At 33.4% G+C, this 23,094-nt stretch overlaps 2 protein-coding genes across 3 annotated transcripts in view; one reads left to right on the top strand and one right to left on the bottom strand.

The window, feature by feature from the left end:
- Positions 1–23,094, top strand: part of LOC133200156 (trafficking protein particle complex subunit 13-like) — a 62,997-nt gene that overhangs the window by 12,697 nt on the left and 27,206 nt on the right. The gene's annotated exons all lie outside the window — the stretch shown is intronic.
- LOC133200155 (uncharacterized) lies at positions 1,680–21,858 on the bottom strand. Of its 2 annotated transcripts, none has more exons than XM_061335915.1 (4): positions 21,838–21,858; positions 9,712–11,897; positions 5,368–5,539; positions 1,680–2,636 (listed from the first exon to the last, which is right to left on the bottom strand). In XM_061335915.1, exons 2-4 carry the CDS (start codon positions 10,603–10,605, stop codon positions 1,936–1,938), a joined length of 1,767 nt encoding a protein of 588 aa, XP_061191899.1. In that variant the 5' UTR covers positions 10,606–11,897; positions 21,838–21,858; the 3' UTR covers positions 1,680–1,935. The 2 variants fall into 2 exon arrangements, with proteins under 2 accessions (XP_061191899.1, XP_061191898.1); XM_061335914.1 differs by lacking the exon at positions 21,838–21,858 and adding an exon at positions 19,986–20,064.

The following is a 23,094-nucleotide window of genomic DNA, read 5'->3' as shown; positions in this document are numbered from 1 at the left end:
ACTTCCTATGATCATAGCTCTCAGCAGGGCTCTCCCTGATTGTGTCAGTTTTCTGTATTTACTTATTACGATTGTGTTATTTATATAATGGTGTTATGATTTGGATGTACTTTACTTAACTAGTAGTCAGGGTTTGACACATGGTGCACGAGGCAAGTGCACTATGTGTCAAACCCTGACTACTATTTCAGCATAATACATCCAAATTATAACACTATTACAATTATTATGCTGACTTTTGTATGTATACAACAATTTAATGAAATTTGTTTGCAGACATTAAATCTAAATGAAAAAAGATGTGTCTGTGAAACACTGATGCCCCTGTATGGCAGCTCATTGCAAAGGTTAAAGTTTAATTCTCAAATGCAAGTCGAACTCCAAGGTCAATTAAGGGAGCAAAAATGTTGCTACAGTTGGTACCCAAAGAAAGGTCTTGTCACAAGGATATAACAGCCCTTGCAGCAACCATTTAGAATTATGATTAAGGTTAAAGTATTTTAAAAGTTGATGAAACTCCAAACACAAGGTCAAAAATTTGGGTCTAGGAAAAGGTCTTGGCACAAAGAATACAACTGTGAAATTTAAATTCCCTAGTACCAAGCATTCGAAAGTTATGGTCAAGGTTAAAATTTTTCAAAAAGAAGGTCCATCTCCAAGGTCAAGCTAAAAATTATTGGTTTCAACAGAAAGTTCAACACCTATAAAAAATGAAAGCCCTAGCTTCAACCATTAAAAAGTTATGGTCAAGGTTAAGGTTTTTTGAAAGTAGGTCAAACTCCAAGGTCAAAAGGTCAAAATTGTTTGTACTCAAGGGAAGATCTTGTCACAAGGAATACACTTGCAAAATATGAAAGTCCTGGCTTCGACCATTCAAAAGTTATGGCCAAGGTTTAAGTTTGGTAAAATTTTGCATAAATGGATCAAACTCGAAGATCAAGAGGTCAAATATGTTGGTACCCAAAGAAGGTCTTGTCACAAGAAATACACATATGAATATTAAAGCCCTAGCTCCAACAGATCAAAAGTCATGGGCAAGGTTAAGATTTTTGCAGACAGATGGACAGAGCAAAAACTGTATGCCTTGGAATCTTCAGTAGAGGCATAAAAGATTTCTTGAACATATTTTAATCAATCATAATATCAAAAAGCATATTAATGGCTCCAGAGTACCAGTTCATGTAAGGATCTTTGTCAGTGATATGTCATTTGGAAATGATTTTTATTTATTTCTTGTCTGTGTCAAATGTTAAAAACTACATTTATATACATGTTCTTAAAAAATATGTTGCATAATACAATATTTCTGTTGTGTAATTGGTAGCGTGTTGGACTGACATTCTTTGGGATTGTGTCAGTTCGAGCCCTAGCTTGATGCTGACATATTTTTCTAGTGAAGATAGCCATGTGCTATTTTGGCATAGTATACAATACTTAATGCTTTATAAAATTCCTCAGGAAACTATGCAAAAATAGTTAGGTATTTGTTATATAGAGACAAAATTACTGGAGTATTAGACCTTAATTGATCCAAGGATACTGTAAATCATCAAGGTCATTTAGTCATCAGAAATTTGATTTGAAGTGGGGAGATATTTATGTCAAGGTATTATACTCAGATACTCAGGATTAAGTTTATGCCAATTAACTCATCGGACTTAAATCTGATAGAAGCTGGGTTATATGTTAAATCATATTTTTTTAATCTATATAACATGGATAACAAAAAGTAATACAAGAAACTAAAATGCCTCAGGTTTATAAAGTGTATACAAAGTGCAGAGCTAGGAGAGACATTCAAAATCGTTGTTTTCACTTGGAACAGAGAAAAAATAGTGACAGTAAAATTGGCTAATTGGTATGCTGAACAAATATTCCCTAGAAAATGCAAAGTTGTAAGAACAGACTAACAAGCTATATATCCTTGTGGTTTTGCTATAACACGGTGATTTTTTCACTAACAGACCCTTGGTCATCATCTGTAACTTCTGTCACAAATAACGGAGCAGAAAGAGCAGCCATGTTGGCTTGATTGACAATGCCTGAGGCGATACTAAAATGTCGAAATTGTTGCTGTTTTCTACTTTCCAAAAAGTTGGCTATACAACCTTTGAAGAATCTTAATATTGCTAGTAACACATATATTCCTGGAATTGTAAACATCACCCAGAGTGGAACCACAGATGCATAATCTGCACTGTTCTTATTTGATGCTAGGGAAAATCGAATTGCTGCTAACACAATTAAAACGTTCAAACTGGAAGTTTCTAATGCCATGGATTTGCAAAAGGCATCCTTTTGTCGGAATATTTTTCCTGTGATATAGGCTACTGTAAAGCCACATAGAGGTAGAAGGAAAGCCGATAACACTGCATATTCATTAATACGTTCAAAAACGTACATGTTGATATACACACCAAGTGTTATATAAAGTATGGATGCCAGGAGCATCAATGGTTTAATAATCCAAGTTAGTAATGCATCTGCCACGGCTGGCTTAAACCGGTTAATCACAAGTCCAGCTGTATATGCAAAAAATGTTGAAGCCAACCAGATTTCAAAGTTGTATATAGGAATGACTCTGTGGTCTCGGTAGAAATATTGCCCAAGAACAAATATCCACAGAGGTGCTGTGCCTGGAAAAAAAAAAGAAAATTCAATTTTAGTATGTAATAAATAGAATACATTTTGATTACTGAGTTGAAGGCTTAAGGGTATATTTTATTGTTTGAAAAGATGAACCCATTCATTTTAGTTAAATTTAATGAAGGCTCTTTGGAAGGCTGTATAACAATGTGCAATTCAAAACCAAACTAGCATGACAAAGAAATGTGACATAGTGTAGCAACTTCTGCAACATGGAACTTTTTTCTCTTTATTGAAGATACTGAAACAAAAACATTCAGTATTTGTGCCAGTTTTAACTATAGTTTTGAACAAACTGAAAGGTAACATATTTTTTGCAAAAAGAGCAACTAACATATATACTAGATCTCAGTTGCAGTTGTCTAAAGTTTTATGTTCATTTTCATTTGGGTATTGATTATCCAATTCCACCAATCACAAAAGTCCTGCACGGGTGAAATCTGTTTTAATTAGCCTGTTAGAAGTGAATATTAGCTTCATATTTATAATCTCAGAATGAATGTAAAAATTGCATGAACCAGGGACATTATTTGCCCAGGAGGAAGTACAAGTATTGATTTGAAGGTCTAGATTTCAGAATCCGTGTGGTCACAAGGTTACCATCCAATAAATTCTGGTTAGATGGAATAAAAATGAATTGGACTTATGCCCAGCATAGCAGACAATATCACATTTTGTTAATTCAGAAATAATTTGCTGGTAAAGTTATTGGTCATTTTGATCATTGTGAAACAAATAAGGAATTCTCCCTAAATGTACAATCATTGCACTTAATACTCCCTGTGATTTGAAGTGGATACTTGTACATTAAAACAGTGTACATGTTTATAATGAATTCATGATTATAGCATAGTGGTTTCATTCCCTATAGTTTTAAAACAAATTTTGAACTTATTGGCTTTATCAAATTATGTTTTTATTAAACCATAATTGTCTCTCCCTGCCACTTCATTATAAGCATGTTTTATATTAGATCCTGGAGTATCAGTATACTGACATAGGCCTTAAGCAGCTATGGACTAATGTTGGTGGGAAAAAAAATGTCTTATTAGCCACAAGAAAAATTCCATAGTCCCAAAAATTTTAGCCATTATGCAGCAAAATATCAGTTCAATAGAGTCCCTTCAAAAATTCATGAAATCATGACATTTTGTGTCAATTATTGGATATTGTTTTGTACTGTTGTAATTACAAACCACAAAAATGTTATTAAAAAGTCAATAGTATTGCAAGAGGCATGCACTTTTTGGTTCTAAATGTTACTGCAAACAACAGACCCACACACAATGAGGAAAGTGATTTCCCCCATCCCCTCAAGCAAAGTTGACTTAGTGGACAGTGAAGTCTAATTATGTATAAAGTTGTCTGTAGTCTTGTTTTTACAGTGATGGAGTGTGTGTGCAGAACAGAACAGCTGACGTCAGACTGTGCTCTGAATCTACCATCAAGGAATTAAATTGATGATTATGGAAACCAGAATTGATTAATTGTCCCTGTTACTATATTGGTGTTTTCAATTATATCAAAGTCACCATTTTCATGTTAATTGTAACACATGGCATTTTAGAACTTGTTGAAATGTGTTACGTACATTCGGGGGTTTTGATGATTTTTTTTCTGGTGGGTAGGAGTCATTCTCACTTTGAGACTGTTACAATGATCATGGTGTCTATGTTGGGTGCATTATAAAGAAGTATTACACCCAGTCATGAAAAAGACAAATCATTTGATAATTCTAGTAAAATTCATAGTTTCTGTATGATGCAAAAATGTTTCAATGACGAATCAAATTTACTATGGACATTGGTCGTACACTAATATTTGATTAATTTTTATTCCAGTGTTCTGTCTTGTTCTTTCCTTTTGAAATAAATTCCTGAAGAGAAATTAAAATGCATAGTGAAGAATGGCCTTTATTTAATCTTTGTACAGTTGCCTTTAGCTATTCTGACCTCCTAATCTTTTTTTGTAGTTCTGCATTCACTGGTTTCACTGTGGTTTCTTTCTACTTAATATGATAAAGACAGAATTTTTCTTCGATTCAGATTGAGGTTTCTTACTGTTTTGGGCACTTCAATAAGTAAGAATTTTTCTGATTCAGATTAACAGGTAAATATGACTTTTCTCACATTTCTTAGCAATACATGATTCATCAAGTATGATTTATGAAATACTGTAAATCACTTTTTATTCCAGAGAACTTTATTTTCACGTAATTATGCAAGACTGTGTGCTCGCAAAGATTTAATTCTCGAGTATGTTAGTATTCCTTAAGATTATACAGAGCAATTATAACCACAATTTGAGAAGATTTTGTCTTGCTTATAATGAGTTTATGACTATCTCAAGAAAATAAGGTGTCGCAAAAATTTAGTGATATGTATCTATATTGGGAAGTATATACTATTATAAAACCTTATATTGACAGATTATTAAAACTAAGCTGCTCTTGTTTATGTCACAATACCTATTCTACAAATAATTCAACTTCAGCATTCATTTCTTAATTAACCTTTGATAAGATAGTGTGTATGTATGAACTATTTCTTGTTGGTCATTCTCTCATCTTTCTAAAGGTGATTCATATTACAGTAGCAATATAAATGTATGTCTTAATATCTTAGGAATTTGTATTAATGATATATAAAAGTTTCTAACAGCAAAGTCCCCAAATTAATTATGTGAACAAATTTGATTTGGAAACTTTAAAAGAACCTTTACCTAACATTGCCACAATGCTTATGAGATTCATGGCTAAGCTAAGTGGAAGGTCTGCATCGCCAAGAATTACAGCAACATGACCCAAGCCTCCTCCTGGCACACAAGCAACACACAGCAACCCAAATTTTACATCATTGTGAAGTGGCAACATCATGGCAATACCAAAGGCAAGCTGTAAAAAAAAAAAAGAGAGCAGTTTATACTGTTAAAAAAATCACACTTTTTAGTTACAATATATATTTTGATTTTTACTGTATTTTAAGATATAATAGTACAAAACTAAGTGCATCTCACACAATTTTAGTCCCAGCTCAAACTCCATTAATTGCCAATACATTAAAGAGCCATTTTATTCATTTAGATTTCTTTTTCGGAAACTAACCAAAGTTTGTGACCATGCAGACCTTTTAACAGTTTAAGATTTGAAAGAAAAAAAAACATTAAGTTATAGGGTGCTATTCCATCATGATGGAGTTGCTTACACCAGTATTTATTATATGCTTATTCAAGTGTTGCAGCAAAAGTTTCTCTCTTTTTTTGGCCAAAATGACATTTGATTAATAGTTTTCTGGGTGCAGCAAACTATCAAAAGAATTAAATATCTGAAACAAATACTGAATTATTTTCTTTATACCATTGAGACCAAGCATTTTTTTTCCAGAAATGTGAAATAGTTAATATAGGCAGTAATTCTGTTCAGTTCACAAGAATGAGTTAGATAAAATCATAGGCCATAAAAGGCCATATGAGATAAATTCATTGTGTTATTTAAGACTGTTATTGATAGGACCATTTATGGAGTGTGTTCATAGCATTATTGACTACATATATATATTATGAGGGCTGCTGATGAAAAAGGAGCCCCATGTTTGGTCTGTTCCATCTAGGAAGCGCTGGTCCTTGTTTGGCTTCATGTCATTCTCAGCTTTCATCCATTACAAAATCAATGCACACTGAACAATTTCCACAGCTCCCTTGATCAGGAGATCGGCTAAAAGAATAAATTTGTCCAGTAATGTCTGTTGAACATTGTATACAAACTTATTATGTGTACAGTGTCTTTTCCGTGGAGAATATCAGAAAGCTCGTATTAACCTAATTATGGCATTAAGATAGGTCTGCAGTCAGCAGGAGGTGATATTTATATGATTTGGTTCCACTAGAGGGTAGGAAAAATGTCACTGACTTCAGTGCCAACAGAGCCCACACAATCCAATTAGGTTTTCCTGCGGCCAGCACCAATCTGGTTATGCTGGACCGAGTGCAGATTTTGTCACCTCTGTGGCTATATAGTTCTTTCTTCTGTGGCCAAGAAAGGGTGCTTTTATCTCTGGTCATAAATCCTATAGCATGGGTATATCCCTATTCCAGAAGATTGTGCTTTACCTAGCTTTACATTAATCGTGACCAAAGAATCTTTCTTATAATGCTTAATCAATATCTTCCACAGTCAGTTTGTGTTTTTCATTGATTAATTTTCAATAAATCATGGGTTCTTATCATAAATTGAGCATGACTTTTACAGTGTGTTTAGTGCTTTTTGTAATTTTGGAGGGTTAATTATGTGTCAAAAGGAATAAATCAGTCTTTCCAGTGTTGGCATCAGTTTATGTGGCCCATCATTTTCATATACCCATGAAGTTCATTTACCCTTCCTATTCAATACATTTCGATATGATGCATGATATATGCATGAATTTAACTCCATTTTTATACCCCCTGTTTGAAAAGTGAAGGGTATATAGTGACAGGGGTGTCCGTCCATACATTCTTCTGTCCATGGGAGTGGGGGTATCATTTTGTGAGCTTAGTGGTCCCAGTACCTAGTTTGTATGGTATGTTTTTAACCCCAACTGTTTAAGCCAGCTATTCCACCCCAGCAATTGAGATATGATAAAAGTTCAAGGAAAGCTAGGGCTGATGTAACATAAATGCAAACAGATCAAACTTTTTACTTGTTACAACTTCTCTTATTCTTACAGAAGGGAAAACCTCAATTTTTAAGAATCAATTTGATAATTGAGTAGCATCCTAAAATTTTACTACCAATTTGTTCTTCTTTCTGCTTACAATGACATCTAAGTTTATTTGGAGTAGAGACGAGAAAAAGAAGTGTAACTATTGATTTTCATTCAGAAACTCAAAGTATCAGTATTTTTGCCTTAACAAATAGACAGTGTCCTCTGCAGGTCAACATCAGCTACATGCCTGTTGAAGTCGTCTTCTAGCATTCTGTGTCTCATTATGTCTGTCTTTCATGAAGAGTGGATGCCAACAAATCGAAACTTTTAATATGGTCATATTGAATGACGAAATCTTTTTCAATCCAACAACTTTTTATTTACTATGTAGAAGGCTTAAGCTTTTAAGGAGGGACTAAAGATTAAAATGCTAAAATCGAAAGATCAATTTTATAGAAAAAATCCTTCAACACAGTTATAAATTTTATGATATCCCACCTCTACTTACTGTAATGTGGAAAGACTGTGGTGGTGGTGGTGGGGGGGGGGGGGGGGTAATTTACACTTATGTGTTAAGAAAGATTTTTTGGAAAAGATTGTGAAATTTTTGTCATAGACTTCAAGCAAATGTTAGGGTTGTTAATGTATAAGGTTAAAAATATATAGGGCCTTGAATAACTTTGTCTTCTAGTAAGAGATAATTCTGTTAAAACAGTATGAATGCCTTATGTTTCAATAATATGCCTAATTGTTGAGTCCATGGATATATCAGAGGCACCCATAACCCTAAATTGGCTTTGTTATGTACTGGCAAAAATAAAAAGGAGAAAGCAGAGCCCCCCTCCCCCCTTTCAAAGTTCCTAATGGTCTATATGTGATTAATGGTATAATAATTTAATCCAAAAAAGGGAAATAGAAGTCTATGACTTTTGTATTTATGCATGACTTATAAACTATATTTCTGCATTGATTACATTTTGAGACTCGATCATGACTGATGACAGTTGATCTAGCTTATGGATGCTTGCTGACTTTGCGTGATTGCATGATGTTTTTTGGGGGTTTTTTTAGTGCACATGAATTCTACTGTGTAAGTCTGTTCTTTAGAAGTAGACTCCTTGTCTAATTGTAAATAACTTGATTACTGGGAATGCATAATATCCTTGGAGAAACCAGGACATTTTTCTTTCCATGGAAAGAATGTTCATTTTTTCCCATAGGAATAACTGAAGACAAATTACATTTTGTTTATATGCTTTAATACTATTATGCTTTAACTATTATGCTTTAACTAAGAACAAATTATTTTCATAAGAAACTCTACACATATATTTTTCAGTGGAAAAAAAAAATGTTCTTTTTGAAGTGGAAAATTTCATGATTTGAATTTGAGATACAAAATGCTTGTATTTTATCAATCAATAAGTACCCTCCTTAAAGCATACATACTACCAACAGCCTGAAAGAAATAAGCCTGCCATTCTATTGATTGGATACTTTCTGCTTTGCGTTTCTGTTGATCAGACTTGCCGTGATTTACTTGATACAGTAAATTTCAGAAAAAAAGGTTTAATATGCCGTAATATGGTAGGAGATTTACCAGTTCTTTCATACCCTTTGTTTCACGCTTTTCTCAGTGGTTTGAATCAGAGACTAGTGAATATATCTGGGAGTTGTTGTTAGATATCAAAACCTAAGAGATTCTGTGACCACCAGTATTACATAAGACATATTTAAATTTGCTCCAGAATGTATCGTGTTTGTAATGATTTTTTTGACATGGTTAATGTTACTACAAGGAACAAATTGAATGTCAACATATATCGAAATTTGACTGCAAAACCATTTTAAGGATTTTGTAAAAAATATTTTTCGTCATAAAAAGAATGGAACTTTCAAAAAATTCTTGATACCTATCAGGTTTTCACAAAAGATGTGACAATTTCAAAATTATAAATCAGGTAAATTTTCTGTCAATGACTTTAATATTAAAATTACATCCCATTGAATATGGGAAAACTCTTAAACTTTTTTAAAATTATTAGATGAAGTCAGGGGGAATGCTAAACATTGATGACTAGAACATGTTTGTCATTTCCTGAAAACTTTTTTTTAACGGGGGTACAAGTAATGTACCTTTTCTTTTGGTTACATAACAAACTAATCTATTATACTAATAAGGTTTCAGTCCAATTACAATATTGCATGGCATACCTCTCTGGAGACTATAAACCCACCAGGTTACTTACTAATTTGATTGAACCTCATCAACTCCCCAATCAGAAAGAATCCAGGGACTGTGATTCATGTAATTAAAACTGGGAACATACATTTATCAAGCACCAGGGATAAACCACCACTCAACTTGTATATAAATACTCACCACAGGCAAAATAAGAAACTGGCAACAGAATCCCACCACCAGGGAGACAGGGTACTTCAACTGTTTTTTTAAGCTTTCTGTATCTGTCACACATCCAATTCCAAAACTTATTAGTATTGCAATAGCTGCTGCTGAACAATTAAAAGCAAAGTCCGAGGGTCTGCCCACTCTTGTTGTCTGTATGTCATATTCCGCATGTGCTAATGTTTGGTATGCTCCTTGCCTGACCTTCTCTAAGTCATTTGTGTCTGTCAGTGTTACGGACATTGTGGCATAGCCCATATGCATTGCCAAAACGGTAAAATTATGTTCAGAGTTTAACTGGATGGATTTATAAATGAGCGACGAGGTAGCCGGAAGCTCTGTGGCCATTTTCTCACTTTTATCCTCCTCTCCATTATGACTGTCTTTAGTAAGAACTAAGCTGGCTACTTCGCTGTTATGGGCCTGGATTACTACTATAAGATTGATATTGGAAAAGTCTGAGCTATCTTTAGTCTGCGAGAAATTCCCTGACTGGCTTCCCGTGCCGTTGTTGACATATTGGAGAATATTATTGGAAGTGCAGTTGAAATTGACGGTTCGATTAGACGCCACCACTAAGTCATTGATTGAAAGAGGGTTAAAGAAAAAATGGAACGTTTCATTTTGCCATAAAGGGGAGCGAGGTTGGAATGTAACAGAATCGGGATTGGAAATGTTATACATGGTACCATTAGACTGCAATGAGGAAATGGAGTCAAGCATTGAGGACAGCGAGGTCATGTTGCTGGTGCTGGTGTTGCTAGTCTCTGGGTCGGAGACATTTGGAGCCATTTGTTGGGAAGCACACTTGAATTGTAATAAAGTGGTAAAAGCCACTACAAAGAGGACTCTGGTGTCGATTATTGGCATTGCCAGAGTGCACGATCACTAAAACCCAGTCTGTAGTCACTTCACAACGTAATCAGTTCTTACATGTAACTTTATTACATTGTATTGGCACTTCTGATGAGAAAAGAACTTTATTAATTATCATAGAGAAATTATATCAGTGACTCACTGATTTATGGGAGTGTATAATTTCTTTTCATAATTCATCCATGAATGAATTCAGAAACTTAAGTAAACAATTTCATCCAACAGGGCAGCACTATTAAGACAGACACCTGTGAATTAATTTTCCTTAATGCACTTGCAGTGAGAGAATAATACACTTTTTATCCCTGCAGTTTACAAATTTCCTTCACTATATACTATAAAGATGTGTGTGCAGCGGAGCCACTTTATACATCACCCACCACAGAAGATGTTACATTATTTCTTCTCAAGCACTTGGGGTTATGTGCACTTCAGATATGCCAGATCTCCACACAATAGAATCACGATTGCTATTATTTTCTAATCATCCTACAGTTTGATACCTTCCTTCCTTTCAAGTTTTTCTAATAAATGTTTATGAGGTTTTATCATTCACAGTGCATTCCTACACAGAAGTCTATAATATTTCTCTGCATTTATATAAACATAGTAATATGGATGTCTTCCTTTCCCAGTCTTCATCCAGAGTTTCAGTAACTTTGTTTGGTATATCCGTGATGTTTGGTTAATATCAATCTACATCATCAACTGCAATCTACATACCGGTATATATTTTTTTTATTTTCCTAAATTACTTACTCTTTCTTGATTCACAGTGTTCAGATTAACATTTCTTAATTAGTTTTCCTTCTTTTTTCTCTTGAACTCAATCAATACCTGCCATGCTGTTTCATGATGAAATTTTCAAAGACTGAAAGGGTAAAAAGCAGAAGGGTATGTCATGTGTGAAAATTTGTTGCCAGGCTGCTTGGTTGACTTTTTGAAAATTGAAAATGAAACTCCTCTCTCAGGGTTGCACTTCAGCAATTCCTTCCATTTTAGATTTGTTGAAAACAAATCTGAGTGTATTACAAGCCTGAAATTCAATAAATACACTAGAATTCCAGAAATAAAGTATTGATTTAACTACAAATTCTGGTCACTGATGCCTGTAGATGGAAATTTGTGTGTCAGTTAATTTTCCATTGGTCAAGGCCATTGCTGGAAATATTTACTGAGAAAATGGGATTTATCCAGGGGTTTCCTTCAATTTCGGAATAAAATTTTCACTCAGAAATTCTCTTTTGAAAATAAGCTTGAAATTTCATTGATATATTTCCATGAACCTAAAAAACACAAAGAAAAAAAATAAGAACCAGTCATGCAATAATGATCAATTATTGATGCAGAAAGTCAAACATTACAGTGTTAATTATTTAATAGAAACATTTGATTAAATTGCTCATGACTCTCCTCCAACTTCTTTATTCATTGAAGTCAAATTAAATACACATTTTACCCAATTTTCTGTCAAAATAATTACCTTTCCATAGCTTATCGAGCGATGAAACTCTGTTTATATTATTTCATCAATTACAGTTTATTTTAATGACTCTTTTTACTAATTTAATTATTACAGTTTTTCAGATTCACTTAAAAATTATGCATTCAAGTGCATTAAGAGACTTGTACAGTAAAAACCATAGATAGTGCAACTACAAGAGATTATGTCAGAATGAATTCTTTATTCATTTTGTACATTTTTTAAATCACTACTCTGATTTCCTGGGAACAAAGTAAGAGTCTATTTGAAACAGGTGTTTGCTGTAAATGTTTTCAAACTAAATGTGTTTTACTGTAGTATATGTTCCAAGGGTTGTCCCTAAGAATTAAAATTGCAGGGGACATTAAAAAAATAGAAGGGAGTCTGCAGTTTCTCCCCTAACAGGGGATTGTTGGGGAATACCAGAATAACCGGGGAATAACATCATTATAGGTGGGGAAATTCCCCCCCCCCCCGGACTTAGGGACAACCCTGTGTTCCCCTATTTAGTTCTTGTTATCATTGATAGTTCAACTACATTTTGACTTGGAACATATTACATGGATACATTGTGTGCATTTGATATTGATATGAGTCACCCGTGTGGTACAATGGTTAGAGCGTTTGCTCTAGAGTAAAGAGTTGATCCTTAAGTTATGTTGCAGGTTCAAATCCCACTGTGGGATGTGGAGACCGGTCCTACAGATGAAACCGTATAACCTGAGGTCCTGTGTCACAGTAGGTGCTGGCATGAAAAAGATCCTTCAATGCTCAAAGGCCGTTAGTGCCAAGTATAGGTCTAAATTTGCAGCCCTCCACTGGCAAGTGGTGGCGTCTCAATATGAGTGAAAAATTCTCAAAGGGGTGTTAAACAAACAAACAAACAAAATTTTGATATGATGTATAAAATTTAACATGTTTGTTTGATAACTTATTATTTCATGTTGATATAAAACTAAGATTTAAGATATGAAATGATTGAAGTTTGTATGTTAGTGCAGCAGTTGCAAATCAGCTGAAAAAAATAAACATAAACATGATATGATTATGAAGCACTCAGTTGATGTACAACAAGTGATCAATCCAGTGAGTGGATCTAACCAATATTTCCTTCATCTTTGATGCATCACAGGGGTTATTATTTCAAATGAAAAAGTGATTCTGAATCAATAAATTGACCTAATGGAGTACAAAATACATTGCACTAACTGAAATTAATCATCAGTCAATCAAGTACATACAGTCAAGTATACTAGTATTCACTACTAGTTACTTTTATCTTATAGGACAAGGAAAGACAACTCCAATGTGTCATACCCAGTAGTGAGGCAATACACTAAAATACAGTAATTTTATCCTAAAATATGATCTTTTTACTTGTTAAACAAAATTATAATGATAGATATCTTTATCTGTATTTTTGTGACATGAGGCTTCAGAGTCTATGTACGTACCTGAATATATCATTTAATTAAGCCCAGTATTCCAGTACACGCTTGGCGTCAATAAACAAAATATTCATATACTACCTTATTCGTACAAAGAATAAATTGTCTGAATATCCAAGTCTTTGAGACTTTCAATCCAAATTTGAGAAATCAGCCAGTACTCTTGCTTCCCCTCAGGGACCTAGACCACAGATTGACTGTTTACTAGGTCTGTGGATTTTCTCTGGCATTGTCGTTTAAGAATCGGCAGTGACAGGATTATTTATTTAAAGGCTTCAAGACAGAATTCTATATAAAGCTGATTGTTCATATTTCAATGACTTTCCTAAAGAGAGTATTATTTGACCAAGTTTTCAAAAATGTGTTCCAGCTAGTCAGAGGAAAAAGAATAAATATTGTCAAGCTTTCTTTTCAGAATTGTAAAGTTTTAATATATATTTATTTAACATAAATTGTAAACATACATTTGTTATCAGGGTGTAAACGGATTTTAAAATGCCACAGTACAATGGACCTTAATTTTAGTTCAAAGCAGATTTTTAGATTGTAAATAAATGGCTGTGTAAGCTCAAATTTCTCCAAGAAATCCTTCTTCATTGGGAATTGTGTTGGCATCGCTCTATAGGAATTGGCTTCTTTATGTGTAAGCATAAGTGCTGAACTCCGCTATTCAGCTAATTGTGATCTCTGAGAGCATGATAATTGAAATCACAATACAGGGCATCAGTTCTTTTGTTAAAAAAAATAAGAATTTGTTGACGTAAAGACTCATTCAGCTCTGCACTTGATCTTTGTATAGGTTAATTAAAGAATGCAGAGAATATTTTAAGACTCGATCATAAAAATCATAGTAATTCTGTGTGATTTTTTTTTTTATTTTTCTAGGTTAAATAATCAATTGCAGGTCTGAATATAGTTGAAATTCATACACTGATGTCTCCTTTTATGTATTCTATGATGTAATTTTTCAGATAATTGCCATTTCAAGACATTTCAGATACATTTTATGAGGGTGTTTGTGGATTCTTAATTGAGGGCAAAACCTATGTGGGACTCATTACCATATGAAGTTAAAGTCCCTGATCTAGATTTGTAAAATTTAATAATGTGCAGCCAAGTAATATGTGCAGCTGAGTAATATGCGTGAAATCTGACTTAAGACCTTTGTAAAGGAAGAACATTTGCTTAGTTGTTCAAGGTTATTCCACCAAAGTCAAGGTCAAAATGTAGCTGTAGTCCTAAAGAAGTAAAAATGAAAATAAAATTATGTATAGTACTGTACTATACATAATTTTATTTTCATTTTTACTTCTTTAGGCATGGTCCTTTTGCAATTATTAACCTGGTCGGTACCTTAAAAATTGGCAAGACATAAATTACAGTTCTTATAATGTCCTTAGTTCGTAGTCTACCATTGAGTGTTGCATATTAAAGTTGTCACTGGATTCTCTGAACACCTCTAGTTACTTTAGAGAAATCTTGTTACCATAAAAATTGGACCTGTTCAGAGTATATCCTGTTTCTTTCTCTATCTCTCTCTTGGTTTTGTTTGCGTTCTCACTTATGAAAATATCTCTACAGTAATAGAATTGAAATGTATAACTATCAAAGTATTCATCAAATTTGCCACCTTATAGATTTTTAGTAGATTTATGACGACAAGAAATAGTGCTTTAAGATATTTTTTTTTTTACTTTCAGTATTCGAAAACATTTTAATTATGTAAGAACAGAGCAAGGAAAAAGCCATTTTTCTTGCTAAACTTATGATGATTGAGGAATTTCATATGCTCAATATTTTTTTTCAAAATAATTTACCTTCTCATCAATAAGATATGTGCCTGCATTCAGTATTTTTCCTCGTGTTGTTTTATAGTGAGGTTGTTTGTGTTACCAGTATACAATGGTGATGAGAAAACCAAGATACTAACAAATCAATAAAAAAAAAGTTGTGGTGAAAAAAAAAAGGATCTTTGATCAAGGAATAGTGGAATTGTGTATCTCGGATTCAAAAATGCCCACTATAGATCGGGGTAGATCTTGGTATTATTATCATTAGTGCATGTTGATCGATAGTAATTTTTTTTTGTACAATAATGATGAATTTATGATATTGTGTATGTGTGCAGAACTGTAAATTGTTTTTATACAAATAAATCATTTATTTATGTTCAATTTTAACTTCAAAACAAAGCAAAAATCATCTAATAAAAATATGTGTCATTTTCAGGTACTATTTACAGTGTAAATTGGACCTTGAGGCATCAACAAAGTTAAAGTCAATTAACAAAAAGCGGATGTAAATTCATGACATTTATCAGTAATCAATCTAAAAATTAATTAACTCTCCAAATATTGAAAATACAATTAACATGGAATCCTTTTCATTTTCGCATTCATTCATTTATTGTTATTTTTAACATTTAATGAATAAAAAAATGAAAATATCTAGAGGTGTGTAAAGAAGTTTTTTCTCCCGTTTTTATAGTCGTCTTCACAAGTGCTGAATCAGAAAGGTATACATGCTTCAAGAAAACGCTTACCTGACTCCTTGCTCTGAGTCTCATGTTCTTTCTGCATTTCTACAGATGTGTAGCTAGCGGCAGATACACCTCATAGCCATACTATTTCTCTAATTGATCAAATTTGAATGCGATTTCTAAGCTTGATGTTAATGAGCACTGATGGAAATTGATTTCTCGGTGTGTGGATTGGTAATACATTGTCATATCCTTGCTGAAATGACTTACACTTTAAAGTGGCAGTCTATTTGTCAGTCTGTCAGTTCCAAAGTTAATAAAGATTTGACTGCTTGATGAAATGGAATCAGTTAAGACCTATTGTTGCTGTAGGAAGGGGGGGGGGGTTACTATAACTGGCAAGGAGTGATAAATAGTAACCTAAATAAGTCGATCTCCTTGTACATGCAGTTTTGGTGCAATTCCATCTAAGTGTGGGTCATAAATGTAATTATCATTTTCAGGTTTTATTGAAGTTGCTGTACTCTGTGATACAGCCATAGATATAATTTCTACTGTTAGCCTTTTCACAATAACTTTGGTACTGCTCTTTTGCAGGGCAAATTACAATAATGTTTGGTGAAGTTTTTGTTGGCGGTTAATCAAATGATGTTTATTTACCAATTTTGTTGTTATGTACATCATATTTCACCAAAATATATCAGTTTGCTCTGCAAAAGTTGTACTGAAAGTAGTCTATTGTGAATCCACATTAATTAAAGGATGTCCAGCACAATTATATATTAAAGTGATTTTCACAGCCATTGAATTACTGTTATTGGTCTCTGCAACATTCATCATGTTTGTTGTTTAAGTCCCTCTTGAGAATTTTTCACTCATATGGAGACACCACCACTTGCTGGTGGAGGGCTGCAAATTTTGACCTATACTCAGCACTCTGGGCCATTGAGCAGTGAGGGATCTTTTTCTTGGCAGCACCTACTGTGACACGGGGACCTTGGTTTATATGGTATCATCCAAAAGACTGGTCTCCACGTCCCACAGTGGATTCAAACCTGCAACATATGGATCTACTCCTTACACATTCTAACCACTGTGCCACATGGGTGACCAACATTCATCATTGTGAAATTAGATATACTGTATACAGAGAAATTTTAGCCCCTGTTTTATTTTAACCCCTTTTGCCCTTCTCACAGGTTGGCAAATTTAAAATGGGGTGAGTTCAAAGAACACAGTATAATTTCTTAAACAGAACTGTGACTGGGCGAATTTAAAATGGGGCAAAATTGTTTGCAAGTGTGAAAGGGCAAAAATAACATGGGGCCAAAATAACCCTGTATACAGTACTGTATACATGGTATATCCAGATTAAGTGAGGTATGATACAAATCTTGTTCGTTTCCACCCCAGTAACAGATCTTCCCAATATGACCACCAAAATCTGATATTTCTTACATTAAATGTAAGTTTTTAAATCAAAAGTAATTGACTTGTTTTTTTGTTCAAATTTGGCATTACAAAGAAAATCAAAACCATATGAGTCAAGCAGTTGGAATTAATCAGATTTTGCTGTTGTTTCAAACAACAAAGTGTGTCTACCATAGCACCTTATGTGAAATCCTGTAGCACCCATAGGCTTCCCTTCCTGTGAACAGTAAAAGAGAGCAGATCTTTTCTCTGTGATTGAAAGGTTGATATTTGTTGTTAGTTATCATGTTTATGCATCATTAATGAGATAAGCTTTTCTCAAATGAGGATATTTTTCTCATGTACAAAACCATTTGAAAAAGAGAATCTTATATGTCATGGTTAACAAATAGATGCTGAATGTATAAGCCAGAATATTATATTGAGAGGGAATTCAGGTATTAATGCACCATTTTTACCCATATTTAGAGTGAAGGTTTGTGTGATGCATTGATTTCAAAACTGCGGCACTGTGGATGCATGCTTTTTGAGAGTTTTCAGACCATTTCAGTTCCCATGTTGCTCTTTGTTTCTGTTATGTCTTAGAGCATAAAAATTAGATCATTCTATAGGCATATTAAGATACACAATAGAGAATTGAAGTTCTTTATGAAGGGATGCTAATGGAAGTCAAACTTTCATTGTAATACTGAAATGGAAAGTGAATTAGTATTGAATATTAAATCCTGTTGAATTTAGCTTCAAGATTTTTTTTTCCCAAGTGGGACAAATTTAATTTAGCACAATCATATTTACCATGTATTCAAGTCGTAGAAAGTTGGAAAAGGGGTGCTTACTGGATGTACAGGGTGCTTACTAGATGCCCCTTTCTTGCCAAAATAAAAATGACACAAAGGAAAAGTTGCTTAGCAGATTAATTTAGTAAGATATCAAAGACTTTTCTTTTTTGTTTTCACTCTTTCTTTTTTGTTTTCATTCACTCGTATTGCAAACTGATTGAAAATTTAAATTGTATAATTATTAGAGAATTCATTTAGTTATAAGAGAGGACCAGTGCTTATTGTTTTCAGGTTGTAATAGTGTGCATTAAACTTGTTTGTTCAGATATTGAAATTTCACTTTTCACCTCATATTGTACTGCATCCAAAATTTCTATCATTATAATGGCTCAGTTTAGTTGTTGCAATTACCTCTGCTGTTGGTGGCATATTCAAAGTATTATTTTCAGACTTAAAATTGGGTAAATCAGGCTAAGGTATTTCAAATATTACTGTTTGCTGGCCTTGACTTTTAAATTGATGAAATTGGTAAATGAAATATTTTAACCCCCCCTCCCCCCTTGAAAAAGGAGATTTATTGTTTTGCACCTGTCGGTTGGTCAGTCGGTATATCTGTTGCTTGCATGGTCAGTTGGTACACCAGCTGTTGTCCCCTCAATATCTTGAGAACCCTTTAATTGAGAGACGTCAAACTTGGAAAAGTGGTTCCCCTTAAAGGATGTACCACAAACAAATTTTCATATCTCCTGCACAGAAGAGTTACTTTGCTATTTTTTCAATATTTCTTTCAATGGAAATTTAACTAGGAAATTTTAATTGTGTAAGATATGAAAATAGACTCTTGTCAATGTTTCCAGAAACTTTACAATAACAAAACTATAATATTTTCTAACACTTTTCAAGAATTATATTGAACTTTAAAGTTACATTTTCCCACTTTTCACCAAAAAATCAGGACAATTTCCATCACCACAATGATATTTGACTTGACTTTTGACCTTGACTTTGGTAAAGAAAACACACAATTTTATACTCGTATCTGTTGAAGAAGACCTGTTAATGTAGTGAGATGGGTTTTACTTGCTATCATTCAATACAACTGTTTCTCTAACCTTTGACCTTGAAATTTGCAAATTAAGCACATGCAGATTTCTCTTTGGGATGTTTTTTTTTTTTGTTGTCTCTTTTTTATTTTAAAGATAAAGTATGATAAATGTTGTGATACTACCACAAATTTTGATCTAGATCTTAAATTGCTTTTTTGGTATATGATGAGCATTAATGTCTGTCTTGACTGAACTTTACGAGTTTCATTTTCAAATTTTATGTATTACAGTAGTTAAATATAAAAATAGTAAATACTTTGAATTCCACATTGTATGTTGACTTTTACCTGATGTGATGAATAGAGGTATAGCAACATGATCATAATTCCATTTGATGAAATTGTAACTTTGCAGTCAGTCTGTTCTGTCTTAGCATGTTTTAGCTTTATTTGATTATATATTCCATCTGAGTTACAGAACTCACTCCATGTATCTCAGAGAGATAGAGTCAAGGCCACAGTGGCAGTGACAGGTTCTCGTATGTTCATTAATTACTACAAAAAACTTTACATGCTCGTTTGTACCATGCCGATAATCAAAAGGTTTCCAACAGCCAGTTATCTTCCATGATTTTGATTTATCTTTACATTATCATCTGAAACCCTGTTGCCAAAAATGTGGCTGATGTCTCATAGCTTAAGCACATACTGTGGGCACTTTCTTGACTTTGCCCTGCTATCTGTCTGTTTCTCCATAATTTTCTTGTCTCTTTAAGTGCCTTGTCCCCCTATAATAACAGACAATGTCTTTTACATCAAATTGATTTCTTTGATTCATTGCACACAAGGACAAAGGCTACATTTATTTCTGTCATATGTTCTTGACCAGACCTGTCCAAAAGATAATTTTTTAATGGAAGACAATTTAGTTGTTGTTTGAGTACCTTATGAATAGCAAATAAGTTCTTCTTACTAATTAGATGGTATCTATTCACATCATATAAAAGAGGCAGGATTACGATTATTTTGTGACCTATGCTGTCTCTGCCAGCTAAAAAGAATTTTGTTAAGCTGTTGCCTAACACAAACCAATTGGCAGCTTCTGAACAAATCAAAACACCCTTAAGTGAAAGTGGATCCAATGACCGAGAGATTGCCCTGTTCTGCCAATGTTGCCCCACTATCATAAAATGGCTTGAAAAACCTAGCAGAACTTTAGTTTGGAACCTTTTTATGGCTGTAAATAATGAAAACTTTCAGTGTGAAATCAAGGGAGCTGAATTTCAAATATGACCTCTAGGACTTCACAATGGCAAAACAAACTGAAATAATGCAAATTTTGTTGCAAAGTGTAGAAGATCATATTGGTTTTTTTTAGTACTAAGGGAGACACATTTGCACCTGAAGTTGCATTAGAGCAAATGTTTAAGAAGGAACAAATAAATTTTAAAATCCAGAAGTCTCAAATGAATGCCATGAAAATAATTAATTTTACTAAAAAGACCACTCATGTATATTTTCACTGGGCATTAGCTAGAGTTGATTTCAGATTATGATATATATATATATATTTCTGACTAAACCATTGAATTAATGTTCATGTCTACATAAATCATAATATTATTATAATGCTGGACATCTAATGATGCTGATAGAAATCTTACTTCTGAGCACAGAGGATAGAATTGGCTATGTTCCTCATGATTTCATTTTTCTGGACAATGAAACTACCTTCAGTAGAGCAGGGAATATCCAATGCAGACAAAATAAATGCCAGGATTCCTTAACTGTTGGTTTATGGGGCCATGCTTTTAATGAATTAAAGAATATATTACATGTATCTGTAAGTAAAGATAATGGATAAATTTAGAAAAGAAATGGACATTGCCATTAAAGTCAAATTAATGTACCGGTATGTATAATTGCAATATCCTGTTGGAATGTCCTTGCAATAAAATGCAGTATATTGGAGTTTTGATTTACAAAGAAAAAATTTTGAAAAAATTGATAGAAAATTTACTCAGATAAATATAAATGCAGATGTAAACTGCTGACAAACAAACATTTTTAGCTCCTGTTTTATTGTTGGTCATAACATCATGCAGGTACATGTATCTACAGTCTACAGTTGTAAAGGGGAAACCAAAGAATCTTATGTTTTTTACTTAATTAATAAACAAAATTTGTATATTTTGGAAAAAAAAACTTTTTGGTGAATTGCCTGTGAAATAAACTTCAAGAATTTTAAGTTATCATTTCATGTGTAGTTAAAAGCTAAATTGTTAAAGCCATCATTTTCCCAAAGCAAACCAAAAAGCAACATGTAGAGAAAAGGAAGAAAGAAATTAGAGGGATCTGATTTCATCCAACTGAATGGTGAATGATGTCCATTCACAGACACTAGACTTATGAATGTTTTTTCCAGAGCATTGGGTGATAGCTCCTGCATACCAATATAGTTCCTCTATATCTACTAGATCTCTTCCAAATGACCTGTCACTTTCAATATCTAGTGCAAAACACAGCAAATGTAAGTTTTTAGGCAAAGATACAGATCTGACCCATTAGACGTTTGAACTCACAACCCAAACCTCACAATCCATATGTTTTTTACCACTTAGCCACAGAGCAGAGAGAGAAAGACTCCAGTATGATTGAATCCAATTTCCATAGAACTGAAAGTGCATGGTGCAAAAGACATATGGGAATGGTGATAAAGATATTGGGGTTTATTACTCAATGTTTACACTTACACATATCACAATCAATTCATTAAATATCCTAGTGAATGTCATTTCTGTCATATTGCTGCTCTTGTGGAATGGCTGTTAAGTGATTCAATATGTTGTCATGTGCATAATTATATGAAGATGAAACACACGCTGGTTCTTAATTTAGTGAAGGGCAAGTTAGCTATGGGCATAGGTTTCCTCTCTGTCTGTCTGTCCATATGTCTGTCAGTCCCACTAATGAGTTTTCTGATCTTTTTCTATCCAGACACAAACACTGAGCTGATGTTTAGATGGGGTCATGTGACCCTGTGTATTAGATTACTGTCAGTCGAGGCCTCAAACGGAAGCCATGCATATAGCATTTTAATTGAGTCTATTTTAAAGAAAAGAGTGCAGAAGTTGCTTTGGTCAAAAAACAGACATGGTTGTTGCTTAATTAAAGAAAAGAAAGTAATTTGAAGAGTTTTCTATAGTAATAAAAGATATTTGTGAAGCATTTTTGAAAATTTTTATCTTTTGAAAATCATTAATTAAATGTATACAAACTACTAGGATGTGTTTACTTCAAATTTCAGATCAATTTGTAAATGTTATATCCGGACAGTGCTATAAGGTTTCTCTCAATATTACCAGTATAAATGAAAATCATAGTTAAACTACTATTTTGTTTTAAGTGGGTTTTTTAAAAAAAAAAATGGTATTATACTCTATGAAAATCCACAACAGTGGTGAAGTTTATTAAATCATGAACTTTATTAACATGACCCCGTCTTTCAGTACTATATCTGTACTTTGGTTGGAATATGAGACTATACAGATGAAGTTGACATTTCATTTTATGCATTAATGATTTGAATGGAATTATGGCCCATACTGGTAGGGGGACTCAGTATTTTTAGTTGACAGCTAAGACGAAGACTCAAGTCAGCTTTTCTGTTCAAAATGTGTCTTGTCATCCTAAACTTTTCACATTTTCATCCTCTCCAGATCCATTGGGCCAATGTCAACAAAACTTGCCACAAAGCATCTCTGGGTAAAGGGGATTCAAGTTTATTTTTAAATAAAGGGCCACTGCCTCTTTCAATG

This window comes from Saccostrea echinata, unplaced genomic scaffold, assembly GCF_033153115.1.
Source record: "Saccostrea echinata isolate AGI-Se365-2 ecotype Australia unplaced genomic scaffold, CSIRO_AGI_Sech_v1 ptg000037l, whole genome shotgun sequence".
Lineage (NCBI taxonomy): Eukaryota > Metazoa > Mollusca > Bivalvia > Ostreida > Ostreidae > Saccostrea > Saccostrea echinata.
Note: the sequence above shows the minus strand (reverse complement) of the source record. Positions and strands in the feature narration are given on the sequence as shown.

What these genes read in the sequence shown, in the direction of transcription:
- LOC133200155 (XM_061335915.1), bottom strand. Translation starts at nt 10,605, where the DNA reads ATGCCAATAATCGACACCAGAGTCCTCTTTGTAGTGGCTTTTACCACT. An exon ending in AGTTTCTTATTTTGCCTGTG is followed by an intron (nt 5,540 to 9,711) that starts GTGAGTATTTAT and finishes TTTTTTTTACAG; the next exon opens with CTTGCCTTTGGTATTGCCAT. An exon ending in AAGCATTGTGGCAATGTTAG is followed by an intron (nt 2,637 to 5,367) that starts GTAAAGGTTCTT and finishes TTTTTTTTCCAG; the next exon opens with GCACAGCACCTCTGTGGATA.